Genomic DNA, 19,301 nt, shown 5'->3' with positions numbered 1-19,301 from the left:
TTGATATATGAGTGAAAGTTTTATTTCAAAGTTTCTTATTTAGAACAAACAACTAACCATAAGATATAGAAAAATATCTAAACTTTTCAACTATCAACAAATAAACATAAAATAACACTCTGTAAAAAAAACCCCAAAAAAATAAAAAAAAAATAAATAACCCATATGATACAAAGCACATGGTATCCAATATTGTATAGTATTCACGAGACTGAAATATTAACTAAACTGCAATTTCCTACTCGTTTTCAACCTAGTAGGGCCTGATATAACAAAATAAATTATTGATAAATTGCTAATTGTTTAGTGGTAACTCAGGCGTGGTAGTTATTAATAAAAATCACAAGATAACCAACCAAGTATGCCAAAATGGATGGACATAACTCCCCTCCAGATTACATAATGAATTCCCGGACTGTCATTAATTAAAATTCATGTTATATTGAATAATCAGAGATAAAAGGGTATCCATGGTTTGAGCATAGTAGGGGACAATTTCAGCACAAGTATTCACATACTTTTGTATTTGCACCTTATCTCCAGTTATGTATTTCAGAACATTAAATACAGCAGAATTAAATTATTCTGCTTAGATTTAATATTTGCCTTTATGGACGTATTTTAATTAGAACTGCTCCACCATTTGGGAGAAATTACAGAACAAGAGGAAAAACATTGTTACCGACATGTGTAATTTATATGAACATCCTGTTACACAGTGTTCATATAAAATTAGTATTTACTTAAATTTTATGGTATTTAAAAACAATGAATCAAGACTCAAGGGGATAAGAAAAAATGATAGGAATTATCACAAATGTTTTACTCACAAGTATCACAAGTTTATTTACATATCTAGATTAACATTTTGTAGAACTTACAACTGATAATAAATTACTAAAAATATGTAACTAAAACATTTTTTAACAACTAAACATAACTATACAATACACAAATAATTGAATGTAAAAATATATACACAAGTAATGAGACAAATTAATTAACTATCTGAATTAATAAATTAAGAATTGATCTAGTACAAAGTTAATGATTAATTTTAAATTGTGTTTTACAAATAATAATGCTCAAAATATCATTTACTTTCATTTTAAAGAGGTTCTGATAATTAAATAGAGAACATCTATTGCTTGTATTATTACACAGTCTGGATATGATGTCCTTCAGGAATGAACCTATCTTAATAGGTTTATCAATTTCCTTGCTGCCTTATAACACATTTCCATGGTTATATTCTGAATGGCAAGAGTGACATGATGATTGAGCTCTTTGGTATGTGATTTTGTATGTTTACTTCCTCTGGAATACCAAACACTTACTACCAAATAGACCATATTACTTTTTATTTCCAAATATATAATAGTATGGATTACTTTTGAATCATCAAGACTGTAGAAAAAAATATAATATATTTTAGCTGATTCAGTTTTTCCACTCTACATAATGATATTGAGGCCTGATTTGACATGTACTTATCCGAGCTTACTTTACAAAATAAATATCAATTTACAAAATTAAAACTGTATTTGTAAGCATCTGAAGAATGGGTAGCAAAGCTTAAAGCATTGATTGTTACCAAGACAGTGGTTGAGAATGTCACGTGGACTGTTTGTCAGTAGAGGAAGTAGTAGCTGCAGCCATCATAGCCTCCCAGTCCGGGGTAGCGATCATGCGCACATTGACAGCACCTAGGTTCATCATGTGTCCTGTATGTGTGTCCTTGTCTAGCTCCACCGACACCAAGTCCTGCAGTAATATAGCAGTAGTGAGAGGTTAATTATGAAGACATATATTGATTTTTACTTCATTCATCACATTATGTTCTCCATGTCCAGCATCTTTTGAGATTACATAAGATTTCAAGAAGTTAAGGGAACTGAAAATCTCAATTGGAAAACTAAGGGAAGTATTTATTAATGTAAATTATTGGGATTATTGTAAAGGAACTGTTCAGAATTTACTATCTCAGGTCAGGATGGCTAAAGTAATCGGAATCAATTGTCATCGGGTAATGTATCTTCCAAAATAAATCATCTTTGTACAATCTGAATGGCTAAATTTAATTTACCATTACTAGCCGTACTCTGGTACAGCATATCTATTAAACAAAATATGTTTGGCAATATATATTTTGCTTTGTATCTTTATGGTAAACAAAAAGATTCTTTAAAAATATGGTCTAGGTATCACATGAATATTTACAAATCTTATAATTTATAAGTAAATTGACTATTTTATGTGATAAAGCTGCAACATACTTGCTTGAAAGCTACTTGAGTGCCCATCTCAAGCCACATCTTGATGTCACCAAAGACGAGCCGCGCTCGACCAGACTTGAGGATCTGCAGCTTGCCGATTTGTCCCCCAGGTAGTGTCTTCAGCAGGCACCTCTCATTCTCTGGCTGTACACACATACAAAATGAAGTTCATAAATGTTTAAAAACATAAAAATGTAAAATGATAATTTATTCTTACATTCACGGTTTCTGTTTTGATAAATCTTTCATATCCCTATCAAATACTAACAAATCCCTATTTTCAACCACTAACAAAGAGAAACTCATGAGTTCAGACAAACAAAAAATTCAATCCAAAGATAGTCGGCGACAAACAACCTTTACATTATTTTGACATCAGAGACACCTATAAATACGTGAACTGACAGTCTCATTGTCTCAATTGTACCAGATACTAGGAATCAAGTCTGAGACGGCATCAGATACCAGACACTACATAAAAAGAAGGTGGACTGGAGCTAATCTTAACATTCATACCTACACATGCTATCATTTTAGTTACATGATTTTTAATTTTAGTTTTATTAACTCTTAGATTGGAAGTGTTAAATCTGCATGGTAGTTAGCAGATATTAAGCATAATGCTAGCATATTAAAAAAAAATCAATGAAACATACTCTTTGTGAAAAACTTAGAGTAAATGAACCATATGTAAATGTAAATAAATGTTAAAGTTTAAAGAAAACTTAAGAAAACATGATGTTAAAATTGATAAAATTTTATCATATTGCAATCTGATTTGGTATGAAGATATATATAAATAAACATTAACATTTGGCATTTGCCGTTTTCAAAAAGGTATAATAAAAAATAATACAGCATAAATATAATTATTTTGTAACATTATTAATCTCTATTCAATGTAAGACTACAGCTTTAGGTAAAGGAACATTCTGATTATATTATCACAATCAATTAAATATATATAATTGTATGTAAAGAGATAGTATACACCATTTTTTTTTTTAATTTGCTCATGTTCTCAAATAACACCATGTACAGTAAGTAATTAATTACCATATGCTATATGACATGTCAATTCGTTAAAAATACCTAAAATAAAAATAAATATGAATTGTAGAGAATAAAATAACATACAGAATAAAATTTAAACATAAAACATTGGACATTAAGCATAAATGTAAATAAAATATAGTAATAAGATTTAAACTAAATATTAGACAGTAAGCATTAAATATAAAAATATACAGCAAACAGAAAAAACCCCCAACACAATAAGGACAAAGATACACAATTTAAATAATTATTAAAAATTTAATGCTTTTCAGTCAAGAATTCATTTATACTGTAGAAGCACTTTTCCAGCAAATAGCCCCAATTTTTTCTTAAAAGCCTCCAAACAATTCTCTTACTTGACATCATTAGGCAAATTATTATGCAAACAAATTTCTCAATACTCAGGCAATTTCTCAAAGGTTCGTGTTTTGTATGAAGGATAAAGAGTACTATTGTGTCTGGTGGAATAATTATGTATATTTGAGAATGAATTGAAATTTTCTTATGTTTTTCTTGATCATAATAAAAGTATTTGGTATATATGAATTGATAGCAGAATTAGCAGTTTTAAGTCTCTAAAACCGGACTTGCAGGTTGCATCATACGGTTTATTTTACGGATTATATTTTTCTTGAATTATGAAAAGGTTGTTTACTTCAACTGAATCACCCCAGAATTCGATGCCTTATCTTAGGTAAAGAATACTGTATACATATGCATAGTAAACTGTTATCAGTCTTTTTGTATCTACTTTTGAAGACAGAAGTGAAAGCACCTTATTCGATAACGAAAGAACATGCTGTCTCCAAGTAAGACTCCCATCAATATGAAAAAAGTTGTAGTTTTGTCACTTTAAATATTGCACCAAGGAAGGAGATGTCAGATTTAGAATTATTTCTATAATTAGGATTAAAAATGACTGTCCAAATGAGTTTGTCTAATGTTGAGTAAAAGACCATTTGCTTTTGAACCATATAGGCTATATTCATATACCATATGTAACCCATACCATATACCATAACCATATGTATTCATTTGTAAGAAATCCTGAGAAATAGACCTATTCCGTGTGGTTTTCTCATGATTATAAATGAGAGTAGTATCATCGGCATAAACAGTTATATTACAGTTATTTTTATATTTGCTGACACATCATTGATGTAAATCAAAACAAAAGTGATCCCAAGATAGAGCCCTGGGTACCACTAAACTAATTGTTTCATATTCTTTGAAGAAATCTCGTTCTCAAGGGTCACATTTTGTCTGTGGTCAGTGAGATAAAATGATTCTAATCATCCAAATGCACCATCTCGGGCACCGTAAAAAATGCAATTTTTTAAAACATTATTCTATGTTGGGCACACTTGAATGCCTTTGAAAGATCACAGAACACAGCAGCAGCAAACTGTGAACAATCAAAGGCACTTGCCACTCTAGAGACCATCTCATTAACAGAATTAAGGATTCCTCTTCCCTTTCGAAAACCAAATTGTGAAGGATGAAAACATGAATTCTCCTCAAGATGACTAGAGAGTTTGTTGAGAACTACAGCTTTCAACACTTTAGATACTACAGGAAGAAGAGCAATTGGACGATAGTTATCAAGTTGGATCGGATCATCTTTATTTAAAATTGGTTTTACATTACTGTATTTAACCCTTTTAGTGCCAAGGGCCGATATAGTGGCCCAACCAGTCAAGCCATAAAACGCCAAGGGCCGCTATAGTGGCTCAAGCCAGTTTGGTGGTGGAGTGCCAAGGGCTGTTATAGTGGCTCGGGCAGGATGAGGCCTTGAGCGCCAAGGGCCACTACAGTGGCTCGCGACACTTCCGTAAAATACAAGACTATTTACGGACTAATTTTAATAAAATCAACGCAGTTGTACTCAACAATATTTGGGTGTATATAATTGTTTATACTAAGTTATATTAATATTATTTTTTATAGTCTCAACATTGAATAAAGTTGCGTTATTTAGAAGGCAGTGGCTCAGGTCGTAACACGACACATACGACTGCTGCTGTCAATTTGTTGATGTTTATGCGAGCTAACAGTTTGGTTATGATACAAAAGTTAAAGTTATCATGTGCTAAGTGGTTTTTCTTTATAGAATACAGTATACAAGTGTATTTTATTGTCTATTTCAAACCAGTTTACATCGGTTGGATAAATAATCTTCAATATGAGTAAGAAGAGACCGCTTTCCCCGGTGAGTGAAGGAACACTTTTTCAAAATGTAATCGAATCAGGAGTTAATGTTTTGTCGGATGAGGAGTCTAATGAGAGTATCAATGACAGCATAGATTATAGTGATGGTAGCTCAGATGACATAATAGACGATTCTGATGCAGATCCCAGTTACAATCCAGACGACCCTTCTACATCTACAGGTCATCATACATTGCCGAACCCACTGTTTATAGGCCTGACTTAGGCTATTTATCATCTTCAATGAAGATGATAATTGCCCTAGATATTCCAATATCTTATCGCCTAATCTAACAGAAACTAATGTTGGGCCTAGGCCCTGTGTTGATGAATTATCTTCCTCTGATGAAGATGACAATGAGATCAGAAGAAGGCACAGGCCTATTAGGGGACGTCAACCTAGAAGAGGTTTAGTTGCACCTATACGTGGTAATCATGATGGAACTAGAGCACAAGACGATCCAGAAAGTAGCTGGGACGAAGTAGTTGAAAACGAAGACCCTGGTTTTCAACACACATTTGAATATGCGGAACTCCCAGGCCCCAAGCACTATCCTCCTCAAGGATCTAAACCAATAACGTATTTAGAATTGTTCCTTACTACCAATTTGATAGCTACATTTGTGACGGAGACAAATAGATATGCTACTAATTATCTATCAGCTCATGCAGGCGTTTTGTCCCCCCAAAGTAGACTCAAGGAATGGGTGAATATTACAGTTCCTGAAATGAAAGCATTTTTGGCCATAATTTTAAATATCGGTCTTTTGAGGAAACCTTCAATAAAAAGCTATTGGAGCACTAAATCATCCCAATCAACCTCATGGTTTAGGAAACTTATGAGCCGAAATAGATTTTAAATAATACTGAAGTTTTTTCATATCATTGAAGTTTCAAAATTACCAGATAATGGGGAACCTGGATACGATCCTTGTGGTCGGTTTCAGCCCATTATAGAACACGCCAACAGGCTATTCCGACATTACTATACCCCAAACCAAGCACTTTCTATTGACGAGTCATTGGTGGGCATGAAAAAGCATATTGGGCTAACTCAATACATGCCGCAAAAAAAAACCACCACAGGTGGGGGATAAAACTGTGGGTATTATGCGACGCTATGACTCATTATTGTGTGGCATTTTCTTGTTATAAAGGTGCTAAGAATGTCGCAGGTGCAGTACAGGAACGAGAACATGGCTTAGCTCATAAAGTTGTCATTACTTTGCTTCAAATGGGAAACTACCTGAAAAAAGGGTTTCACTTGTTCCTAGACAACTTTTTTACCAGCATTCCTTTGGCAAAGTATCTATATGAAAAACTAACATGGTTGACAGGAACTATTCGCCAAAACAGGAAAGGAATACCTAAGCAATTGAAGGGAAAGTACAAAGCTGGTAAAAAAGTGTACGTTTGAAAGGGACCGATATTGCAAATGGCTTGGAGAGAGAAAAAAAACTAACAAATCACAATTTATTGTTATGACCACCAACTGTGAAGCACAAACTGTTAGATACACAGTTAATAGAAACAGGAGGCTTATCATCAAAACCAAGCCGAAGATAGTGCATCAGTATAACATGGGGATGGGAGGTATCGATGGCACAGACCAAATGCTCTATACTTATTTAGATGAGCGCAAGTCCCTCAAACCGTGGAAAAAAGTTATTTTCAACATTATTGGACGTATGGCACTGAATTGTTATGTTCTGTACAAATTAAACACTCAGAAACCACTCACTCGATATGATTTTATGGTTGAGATCGTTGAGTCACTGGCTGCTGACAGGAAGAGTACCTGACAATGGAGGCGGTGGAGATGCATCCGGAGGAAAATTTGGTCTTGAAAAACTTCCGGATATAAAGTTAAAAGAATGCTGTGTTTGTTCACGAAAAAATAATCCAGAAGGAAAAAGGAAACGTTCAAAAACGGTGTGTTCAAACTGCAAACTTGGTGTTCACGCAGAATGCTATGCCAAACATGTGTGCAAGTACATAAACAGAGAACCTTTTTATACATAAGTACATGTTTTTTGTTTGTTTATTTTAAGTATACAGTTACTTTTAGTCTACATTATTGAATATATACGATTTGTTTTGCCTTATTAGCTTATATTTATAATATTATAATAACACGTTTCTGTATACCGTAATATTTTTTGTTCCTTCTTGTATTCAAGAATTTCAATATTTTAAATTAATTATATCCATTTAATATTTTATTTCTTTTTTAAATAGGTTAAGTTTGATATAATATTGTCCACTACACTTCATTCATATAATTAAATTACATCTGAAATGTATGAGCAATAAATAATGAAGAAAATTATTTTACAGTAAAAATGATGTTTTGTTCTTTATTCACTAATAAATATATATATTTGTAAAATGTTCGTATTATTTTACCAAAATTGCATGTTCTCTTATTAATTATATATACTTTAATATAATATAGACATTTTCATAAGGAAAACATTTTTTCATGTACTTATAGTATTTTAAAGTTGAAAAATAAAAAGTTAACTTTAAAAAAGTAAGTTTATTCCACAAAATCATTACTTTTGAATTACAATATCTTAAATATGCTTGTACATAATTTTACTTCAATTAATAATGAAAACAACACAGGCAAAATCATAATTTTATCACAAAAAACAAAAAAGTTATGACCGTTTGTGTGTACACAAGTAATAAGCGCTGAGTTGGCCTTGGCGATACTGCGACGTACTCCGTGTCAGAAGCCTGGCGATCGACGGAGCGACTCGTGCCTGTAACTCCGGCGCTATACGACGCAACCTGCCCGATTAGCTTGGCGCTAAAAGGATTAAGAGCCTCAAGAAAACACTAGTTTTGAGATAGGAATTAATTAAATAAGCCGAAGGCTTCTTTAGGAAGCTGGCACATTCCCTTAGGAGAAACACAGGTATTTCATTCCTGCCCGAAAATTTTGTATGTTTTAACTGCATTAGTATCTCAAAAACATTTTGGTCAGTCAGAGATCCAAAAGTTGTCAATACGTTGCTAGACCTATTCTGTTTTGAAGAAAAGAAAACTATAAAATTAGAGAACAGCTTACTGGATTTTACTGGATACATCCAAGAAAAATGAGTTGAATGCATCAGTAATTTCATTTCGATTACTGTGTAATTTATTATTTATTTGTATTTCAGTAATAGAAGTGTGATTTTTTTTAAAGACCCTTTTCTTGTTTTACAATATTCCAAGCAGTTTCACTTTTTTTACTGTATCTGACTTTATAAATGCATTTATAATTTGTAATATAAGCTTTGAAAATAGGATTTCTAGAGTTTTTACATTGCATGTGCAGTTTCCTCTTCCTAGCCGCTGACACTTGCAAAACAGCTGTTGCCCACCCTTTATCAACTGATGGCTCAAATTTCTTTTTGGGGAGAAAGTTGAAAGCCATGACAAAATGATGTTTAAAAATTTGCAAGAATATCTTGTTGGGATCATTATTTTGAATATTATAGACGGCGTGCCAGTCTTCATTTGAAAGATATAATATAATACTTTTTTTAGAATTATTCCTTTTCTTCGATATAAAGTTATATGTTTATTGCATGTTAGGGTTGTATTGTAATTTATAAGAACTAGAAACAGAGCAGAGTGATCAGAAAAACCTGTATCGAGAGTGAATGCATTACATGGATTGAAGCTGGATAGAATGTTGTCAATACAAGTACTAACTAGATTCTTTTGTTACTCTAGTTAGTTTATCAAAATTTAAAAATAAATAACATGAATTTAGTGTGTTAAACCAATTAGCTTTATAATTACTTTAATCAAGCGTGTTAAAACTAAAGTCACCTGCAACAAGAAATTTGGCTTGAGGATCCTTTTACTAGAAAATTCCATTGAAATACAAAACTAATTGAAAAAGAATTTAATGCCATCCTTGTTATTGGAATGTTTATTTAATGACCTATAAATAAAACATAAAACAATAGTTTTCAATTTAGTTTAGAAATTAGTTTGACACCACAACATTCCAATAATAAATCTCTACTGAACTTGGCTATATCAGATGTTGGCTTGAGCAAGCACACAGACTCCCCCTTCCCTCTTGACACAATCTCTAAAATATCCTGTGCTTAAGGTAAAATTCTGCAGTTTTTTGTAAGTAGTAATTATTGTGCTCTGAGTTCCAGTGTTCAGAGAGGCAAATATCTGGAATTTGAATTAAACTGTCAAAGAAATCATTAACATCATCTACTTTTACATAATTTATAAGTCCAAGAATATTGCAGTGAAAAATATTTAAATTATTAACAGGGTTTGTGGATTTAGTCTGAGTGCTTAAGCTAACATTACATGACTGCTGACTATGTCTAAAAAAGACAAGGGTTCTGCTCTAACACCTCATTGGATGGGATATGACCAGGACTACCTGAGCCAAGAGCCATGGGCAGGACCACAGATGTGAGGTCAGGAGGAGACTAGATTTTCAATCAATTAAGAAAACAGGTTGGTTTATATATTTATTAACCTTCTATATTTATTAGAGAATGTAAATGTGAGTGGCATTAACTCGCTATTTATTTTATGAAGCACACTATTGAGAAAAAAAATCATTCTTAATGAAATCATCTTTATATCTACTTAGTCTTTTGAATAAATATCCTTGTAAATATTTCTATATAAATATTTAAAGTGTTACACTCACTTGTGTCAAAATGCTGTTACCTAATCTACAACATTAACCAGGCAATCATGAAAATACCCCCCTACCTTTTGAAAAATACTCAATAGATTGATGTACAGTAACTTTTGCTTTAAGACAGGTATCATAAATCAACCAGATTGACATCACTGTGTCAGCTACACTAATCTATAACCCAAACTCCAAACAAAGCAGTCTTTCCTGTTATAACACCTAAATGTTTAGTATTTTGTATGATGTGAAATTTTAAAAGTAACTAACATAATCAAAACAGTAAACTAACAACAGCTTAACAATCACGGAATTAGAAAACAGTCTATTAGAGAATCGATCCTACTAACAATGAGGACAGGCTTAAAATGGCTGCTACAATAGGCGCTGCACTTCTAGAAGAAAACAAAAGTTTTAAAAGGACAGATCACCATATTAAAGAGCAAGTTAGATAGCAGAGATGCTCAGATAGAAGAGATAAAAGAACAGGAATGTAAATATTTGAGAAAAATTGAAGACTTGCTAACAAAAATGGATGAAACACAGGCTCAACTTAACAAGGAAAAGCAAGAAAAAAAGCAAAATCCAACAAATCTATCAAGACCACGCTATTGAACAGGAACAGCTTATAACTAATCACATAAATAGAATCAAATCATTGGAAATTAAAAATATACAGATGAACAAAAGGCTTACTACCGCTAGGGAAACAGTCCTTTCTGAAACCAGAGAAATAGAAACTCAAACACCAACTAATTATGCGCTTCCACCACCGAACTCATCTCTCTTGCTAGAAATTGCACAGTTGAAAGTAAGGCAGGAGCAAATGGAAAACAAACTTATGAGCTTCAGTGAAACAAATTCACAAATATGGAGTTATCCAGGCACAAGAGGAAACTCTGGAAGAACCACTACAAAAAAGCTACACCACCACCTCCCAAAATTGAAAATCTCTGCAATAACACAAACACCAATAGTGTAAACATCTCAACTAGAAACAAAAGGCTTAGAGAATGCAGGGGAAAAAACTTCTTCAGTGTCTCCCTCCAAAATGCTAGGGTATTTGGCTGCAGGCAAAGGTGGCTCGCAGACAGAGCCAAAGCTCCACACTTTCCAAAGTCAGCAAATGCCCACCAATCACGGCTAAACAGCTAGGAGAGAATGAAACGTTAGAAGAGTTCTTCAACACACAAACTTTAATGAGGCTTTAAATTTGTGTCCTCTCCTTTCTGTGGATGTTGACTGTACAGAACACCAAGAGAACACAAAAGCAATAGACACTTCAGTATTACCCCAACCTACAGTAGAACACTTACCCTTAGTAAAAGCAAGGAGAGAAAACTATACTGTCCCAAAGACCGACACTGACTCTGCTCTTGTGATATCGCCCACACAGGCACCCTCACAATCCAGGCAACATACATCAAACCAGCAATCTTTTTTAGACAAACTCAAGATGAAGGACACGAGGTCATAGTTGAATCAACAATAAGGTCCACACAGAATCAAAATAAACTACAAAAACTCACCATAGCTCACCATAATATTGATGGCCTTCAAAACAAAATCGACAGACTGACTCATATTTTGCAAACTCTAACTCAGACTTAATTAATTCTCACAGAACATGGTCTAAGTAGAGAAAAACTGGAAAACACGAGAATCCTTGGCTTCAGTCTCATAGGTTGGTTTTGCCAGACAGCGGCACCGAAAAGGTGGAGTGGCTGTATTTGCGAACTTAAAACTGGAAAACAAAATAGCAGTAACATCTATATCAAGAACTACATCAGAACTTATATGCGAAAGTATTCTTCTGAAAATTGAGCTTAAACAAAAATTTCTTCACCTACTAAGCGTATACAAGCCACCTTGCAGCAACTTGGAAAATGCAATAAACTTTTTATCATCGGAACTAGACAAAATCGTAAACATAAATGACCCGATACTGGTGATGGGAGATGTAAATGTTGACAACCTGGTTGACAGTTGTGACAAAAGAAACTCTGGATGAAATGCTCCTTAGCTAACGGCTTGAGAAGGCTTCAACTACCTCCAACCAGAATAACTAGTCATAGTCGGACCTCTATAGATTTTGTCTGTACAAACACCGGAGAAACACTAATAACTACTAGAGTGCAAAAAACAGGTCTCTCGGACCACACTGCACAGCTATGTACTATCATCACCGATATGACAAAGCAAACACTGAACCCAATCACAGAGAAGACAATTCACTACACGAACAGTGCAGGAACTGAAGCTCAATCTTCAAGCACAAGATTGGTCACAAGTCATACTTACTGAGGACGCGGAAGCTGCATACAAAGCATTCAATGGAATCCTTCAATCTGCTATGAACATAGCGTGCCCTCTCAAGATAATAAAGAATAGAAGAAATTTCACCAAAAAATATTTGGGACAGCGAAAGTCAGACTCTAAAAATGCTGTACTTGGAGGCCCTGAACAGAGAACTCATCACTGGTCACCCTGATGATAAAAAAGAAACAGCTCGAAGGAAAAAAAACTTACGATCAAAAACTCAAAACACTTCGAAAACAGTGGCAACTCAGCTTATATAGACAGGTCTGACAACAAATCAAAAGCCATGTGGAGAGTTATATAAATAATGAAAGAAAAAAAATCAACCAAAAATCAACTGGAATGTTTGAGAATAAACGAAGACATCTCGGATTCTCCAAAGGTCATTGCCAACCATTTGAATAACTTCTTTGCTACAACCGCTGACAGAAACACTTAACAAAAATGGAAATAGACCAACACCAACATCTACAATAGAACTAAATAACCTGCTCCAAATTCCAAAATTAAATTTTTTTGAAACAGATGAACTAGAAATTGAAACAATAATTGACTCGTTAAAACCAAAAACATCAACAGGTGAGGATGAGATCTCCTCCAAACTAATTAAACCAATGCAAACACGAAATCATCATCCCACTGACAATAGTTGTCAATAAATCACTCTCTCAAGGAACATTTCCCAGTGATCTGAAACTCTCAAGAATTTAACCCAAAGTATAAAAGCGGAGCAGCAAATGAAGCCACCAGTTACAGGCCCAATCTCTCTCATATCAACATTTTCTAAAATTTTGGAACATGTAGTACGAAGTAGACTTCTGGGGACATCTCAAAACAGCATAATCTCCTTACATCTAGACAACATGGCTTTGTGAAAGACAGATCCACCTCAACAGCAATAGCCCAACTAATAGAAGCCATAATAGACAAACTGGAAAAAAGGACAGATCGCCTCAAGTATATTGTTGGACTTCAGTAAGGCATTCGACTGTCTGGATCACAAACTTATCCTACAAAAGCTGCAGTATCTGGGAGTCACTAACAAGGAACTAGGACTGGTTCAAGAGCTATTTAAGCAACAGGAAGCAGGTTAGTCGAAATCACTCATATGGAGAACAATACTGTGAAGAAAGTAAAATCCGAACAACTATCAGTGAGCAGAGGAGAGTACCTCAAGGCTCCGTACTCGGGACCTGTTTTTTTGTACATTCTAGTAACTAATGACTTCTCAGACTATCTTAAGGACTACTGCAAAATAGTAATGTACGCTGATGACACAGCTCTGATTTTAGCAAATAAGGACAAGGACCAACTCGACATAGACTCTTTTATTGCATATAACCAGGCAAAGCAATACTGCTGTCCTCAACGATCTGGTTTTAAATGACTCGAAGACACAGCAATTAATTTTCACAGCTAGACCAAACAACTTCCATGGCGTCCCAGAAATAACAACAATAGAAACAGGAAAATACCTTGGAATAATCTTAGATCAAAATCTCTCTTGGGAACCCCATATAAACCAACTCTGTCACAAACTTAACAGCAGCCTATATGCAGTACGGAGAATGAAACAAATCAGCAGCACCCGAGTAGCTTTAACAGCTTACTACTCCCTGTTAGAATCTCACCTGAGATATGGTCTGATCGTTCTGGGGAGGCACGACAATCGCAAACCTTCAACGGGTACTTATTATCCAAAAAAGGGCTATTAGGATTCTAAAAGAACTAGGACCACTAGACTCGTGTCGAGCTGCCTTCAGGGAGTTGGGAATCTTGACTGTGGTAAACATCTACATCCAAGAAAACAATCCTTCTTTGCAATAAGAACAGGCCAAGCAAGAACTGGTGACAAACCATCCCTACAGCACCAGAAACAGGAGCAACTTCCTCCTCAATCAGCACCATCTGAGCTTGTTTGAGAAAAACCGTCGTACAGAGGAGCGCTGTTTTTCAACAAACTGCCCGAATCCTTGAGGAAGCTTCCAGAGAAGAACTTCAAATCTTCCTTAAAATGCTGGCTTCTGGAGCGTCCACACTACACCGTACAAGAGTTCACCCAATGGAGAACCAGCATCTTGTAATAACAGACACTGAATTGAACACAAATTGTAACACTAACACAAGTGACCTTTGCTCTGTTCTCTATGAATATGTGCAATAAAATAAATAAATAAAAAAAAAATAAATAAAAATAATTTAGTGTTTTATATAATAAATTGAATGAATAAGTGAGTATTTTAGTTAGTATACTTGTTTAGTAAACAAAACAATGATGTGAGTACAAATCACCATAATTGACCATTTTATGCCTCTTCACCACTGTATACATTTTAATACAGTGTAGTTCATGCAACTTCAGTTGAGTTGAGTAGCATTGTGGTTCGTGCTAGCCTTATAATATAGAAAAGTAAAAGTTGGTAGGCTAGTGCAGAATATTATCTTTTATTATAAATAAATAATTTGTTAATTTATAAGTTTTTATAAATTTTACATATTTTGTCTAAAACAAAATACTCTTGTAGTATGATGAACCATAAACATAACATTGACTAAATCATAGTATATTTTAAAACACACAAAGTATGTTTATTTTTATAATAAAATACTTTGAGGGGTTGTTTAATATTTTAACATGTATATGTATTCGAACATTGGGATAAAAAAAGCTAAGTTAAATTAATGGTGTCAGATTAAAATACAGTAATTTTACTTTTTATGTAAGACTTTAGGATGATATCACATGAATATGACATGTGAATTGAATAGAAATTGTTGTTACAACTAGATCTTTTTTATACAGTTCTTGCTATGTTTTACCATGATTAAAACTATTTCTACCTTAGTTTCCGTTGGCTGCAACGTAGAAGTAGCAGGCTGTGAACTGTGTTTAGATCCATCCGTTTGAGGCTCCGTTTTCAGACCTGGCATGCTATTTGGGAGCTGAAAATCATTATATTTTTTAATATACAAATTTTAAAATGTGATATAGAATTTTAATCTATGAGATATTTTCAGTAGACACTGAATGTTTTTTTTTAATTCAGTACAAATGCTCATAAATCTAACCACTCACAAGTTTATGTAAAAATCATAAGGTATAAGAGTTTGAGATTTACCACCTATGTATTTCAGTTAGTTCTGGAGTTTAGATATTCACTTCATACATTTTAATTTAACTTTTCTAATAAATCATACAAATTTATGAAAAATTGTGTGTTTATATTTGTTTTATTTATTGTTAATATTAATGGTTTTGTACATTTATAATTGTTTATTAAATTACATTTTTAACACATTCACAATGACGGCTAACTTACAGCCTTTTTTATATGCTGTCAAATTTTTCAATAACAATGACAAAAAAACTTAATTGTATCTTGTACATTAAATGACTAAGTAAAATGAGAAAAGTGTGTAGACTTTACAATTATGCACAAAAATTATTTTTATATGTTTTCTCAATGTTGTTCCATGTACATGGGGTTCCTAAAAATTAATTTACCTATAATACTAAGCAATTGTGCGCCCAATGGGGTACGTAATAGTCTTGAGGTATTTCTTTAAGAGTGGGTTCATATTTAACAAATCACCAAGGCAGGCAAACAATAAGAATGCAATAAGGAAATGCATGGCATTGTGTACTTCATCATGCTCACGACGTGTTTTATGAAAGATCAGTATATACCTGATCGGGTATACGTCATCGTGAACGTGTTAAGTAATCATATGAGTCATTGCATACTAGTTAAATGTACCACCACAGTCTCCTTTGACTCTCACAGATTTTTCACATTTTTATGAATTTTGAAGCATAACCATAGAAATTTAAGAATAAGAATTGGAAGTTTTCAGATATGGTCATTGCTATGGATTAAACCGTAGCTTACGTCTCCTGGGTAAATAAAAACATTGTTTTGTTAAAAATATAATTTTTACAAGACACAAAAATTTGATTACTATCACAATAGTTGATGTAAATGTTGGTGGAGCTAAGAAAACAATTAACTCTTATTTATTGGAGAAGATTAGACATGTTAATATTTAATATAATTTTTTTAAATATGACCCACCTGCATATACAGGCCATTATTCAAAACCCAGATCAAAATTTAGTCACTACTTTTTATTAGAAACTACATATCAATATCTGAACACAGACTGTTTTAGTCATGAAATAGTTATTGTAAGGCTTCAAATGATCATGGGTTATAGTTATTTGAAATTTAAAGTTAATAATAAGTATTTTAGTTCATTTATATTAACCCTCCATCAGGCGCTTAAAATTAGAAACACCATCAGGCGCTCACGGAGGTTTCCTCCAGGTTATTGAATAATGGATATCATAGTCGTTTTAACTGTTTTTATTTGTTTAAATATTCACTGATTTAATTACAATGTAATATATTCAATTTTAGAAATTAAATAAAAATTACTCTGTTATGTAATGAATTTTCCAAATAAGAAATTCAAAATCTTAAAAAATATTATTGTATAATAACAACATGATTAATTTTAAGGAATACTGCAATTAATTGTAAAAATGTTTAACCTACTGTAATAATATATGGAAATTAACTTAGTTTTTAACTTATTACAAAAACAACTTTTTGAGATAATATACAATTGTAATGTCAATTATTACTCTGAAATCAAAATTTATTCTTTACTAAAAATTTTTTTACACACTACATAAAGTTTCAAAACATTTTCCCTCTGGTTCTTATAACGACAATGTTCACTCCATAAAGAGTACTGAAATTTTTCCTAGCACCCTGGTACTGTACTGACAAGTCTCTTCATTCTCCATTTCACAAAATCCAAATAAAATATATTGTAAAACTTAAAAAGAAACCATCACAGGTCACACATTTAGGCGCACATGGATTATTAGCCTACTCCATAAAAACTAAACACAATAAGGCGCTCACGGAGATTTCGTCCAAGCACTATAAACACACCATCGGGCGCTCACGGAGGAATCGTCCAGTCTCGCACGGAAGTAGACCTCACACTGACAGATTTTGACAAAGATAAGCGGGAGGCTAGTGTTTCGATTCCCCGAAAGATTCTCGTGAAGTACACTGCAGGAAACGACTGCCAACATCAGAAAAGTAGTACTATTTTTAATAATAAAAAATACACAGAGGAAAACTCCGTTTAGCGCCCGATGTAGGGTTAAAGCACCTGGTGCTACAGACAATAGTTCTAGTATCTAACGATTTACAGCTAAACCACATTGTTGTATAACACTTGAAAGTGATGACAGGCACCACTTTTTAATAGTTTTCAAAAGTAACCTGTTGCTTAGTAATGGAAAACTTTGCTAGAATAAATTTAATCTTTTTCAATTCATTATTCAATAATGTCCACCATTGTTGGATGATGCTTAGGGGTAAAGATAGGTGATGAAATTAGATATTTTCAGAATCTTACACAGGTACAGATGGACTCCTGGAATTTGTATTCCACAGATAAATTTTTATGGATCTCTTCAGATAGTTTAGGATTCCGGATTCCAGGAGTCAATCTGTACTAATGTCAGATTTCGGACACTGCTATAAGCGAAGGTGAAATGGAGTTTAACATATTATTCACATAGAAAAAGTTAGTGAAAAACCAGTCCACACAAAAATTTTAAAAATATTTTAGATCAAAAATAGTTATTGTTTACCTGTAAGAAGATAAATCCTGGATCTGGAATGGCGGCATCACAAAATACATCCGTGAGTGTGGTGATTTCTTTCTTATCAATTGGCTTTTGATCAGATCTCTTTTTCAATCCAGGGTCTTGTTTACCTATTGAAAAACATTACTTTGTTACATTAAAAACTGTAGTGATTGTGAGTAGGTTATGCTGTATGTCTTTGAATTAATCTAAAGACTGCATGGGAGAGTAGAGAATCAAAATAATTCAAATAATCTTTTATTCTTTTAGTAACAACACAAAGTTTATTTAACGATTTACATAGACAATATTTTAATTTGAATCTAAAAATTAAATTAGATCAAATAACACAGGTTACTTAGCAGAACAGGGTTGAAATGCAACCAGTTACTGACAAATAGACAAGACCCCCCCCTAATTATTAGCTCATTTAACTACAACACAACTTTATGTTAAAGGAATAATTACTTTTATTTGAACATTGTGATATAAATTTTTAATTTGTCTAGTCCACTTTGAAGAACAAATGGTTTAAGTTGTAAAAATATAAAGTATGTTTTTAATACTCACAGTTCAAAAGAGGCAGTGTGATTGGGCACTTCTCAAAATCTGGCTCCAAGTTTGGGTCGTCTATAAAATCATCTCTTAAAAGTTGTTTCATCGTATTTTCTTCTTCTTTTTTATCAACTTTAAAATTTTCCTGTGGTGCAGAATTACCAAAAATATAAATGTTATGAAAAAAATAAAATTATAGCATAAACTTATATTTAAATAAAAACTTAAAATTATACAACATATATGCAAGCTGAAACAACACTTCACTAATTGAAATACTTTATCACATAGTTTATTATAGTACATGACAAATACAAATGTTAAGAAAAACACTGTGTTTATTGAAAAAGATATTTAACTACATCATAAAGGCAGCTGCATCGTGCAGTGCTCGTGACTTATGCTAGTGACTTGCATTCTGTGAAGTGGCAACACCTGGATTCAAATAGCTTCAAGCAGCTTTGGGTATATATGTCTTTCTCTTCTTATCCTCTTTCTTTGTTATGTATTAATGTCCCTCCCATCTGACGAAGAGGATGGATTTCAA

The 19,301-nt window shown here is 33.1% G+C and overlaps 1 protein-coding gene across 1 annotated transcript; it reads right to left on the bottom strand.

Moving 5' to 3' along the window:
- Positions 1-808: 808 nt before the first annotated feature.
- On the bottom strand, positions 809-18,920 carry LOC124357369. The gene is made up of 5 exons (XM_046809104.1): positions 18,770-18,920; positions 18,206-18,330; positions 15,373-15,474; positions 2,277-2,420; positions 809-1,764 (listed from the first exon to the last, which is right to left on the bottom strand). Exons 1-5 carry the CDS (start codon positions 18,858-18,860, stop codon positions 1,615-1,617), a joined length of 612 nt encoding a protein of 203 aa, XP_046665060.1. The 5' UTR covers positions 18,861-18,920; the 3' UTR covers positions 809-1,614.
- Between the last annotated feature and the right edge of the window lie 381 nt (positions 18,921-19,301).

The sequence above is a fragment of the Homalodisca vitripennis genome, chromosome 3 (genome assembly GCF_021130785.1).
Source record: "Homalodisca vitripennis isolate AUS2020 chromosome 3, UT_GWSS_2.1, whole genome shotgun sequence".
Lineage (NCBI taxonomy): Eukaryota > Metazoa > Arthropoda > Insecta > Hemiptera > Cicadellidae > Homalodisca > Homalodisca vitripennis.
Note: the sequence above shows the minus strand (reverse complement) of the source record. Positions and strands in the feature narration are given on the sequence as shown.

Coding starts and splice junctions, on each gene's coding strand:
- LOC124357369 (XM_046809104.1), bottom strand. CDS start 18,860: ATGAAACAACTTTTAAGAGATGATTTTATAGACGACCCAAACTTGGAG. Junction 2,421..15,372: donor TGCAGCCAACGGAAACTAAG/GTAGAAATAGTT, acceptor ATGTGTGTACAG/CCAGAGAATGAGAGGTGCCT. Junction 1,765..2,276: donor CTCAAGTAGCTTTCAAGCAA/GTATGTTGCAGC, acceptor ATATTACTGCAG/GACTTGGTGTCGGTGGAGCT.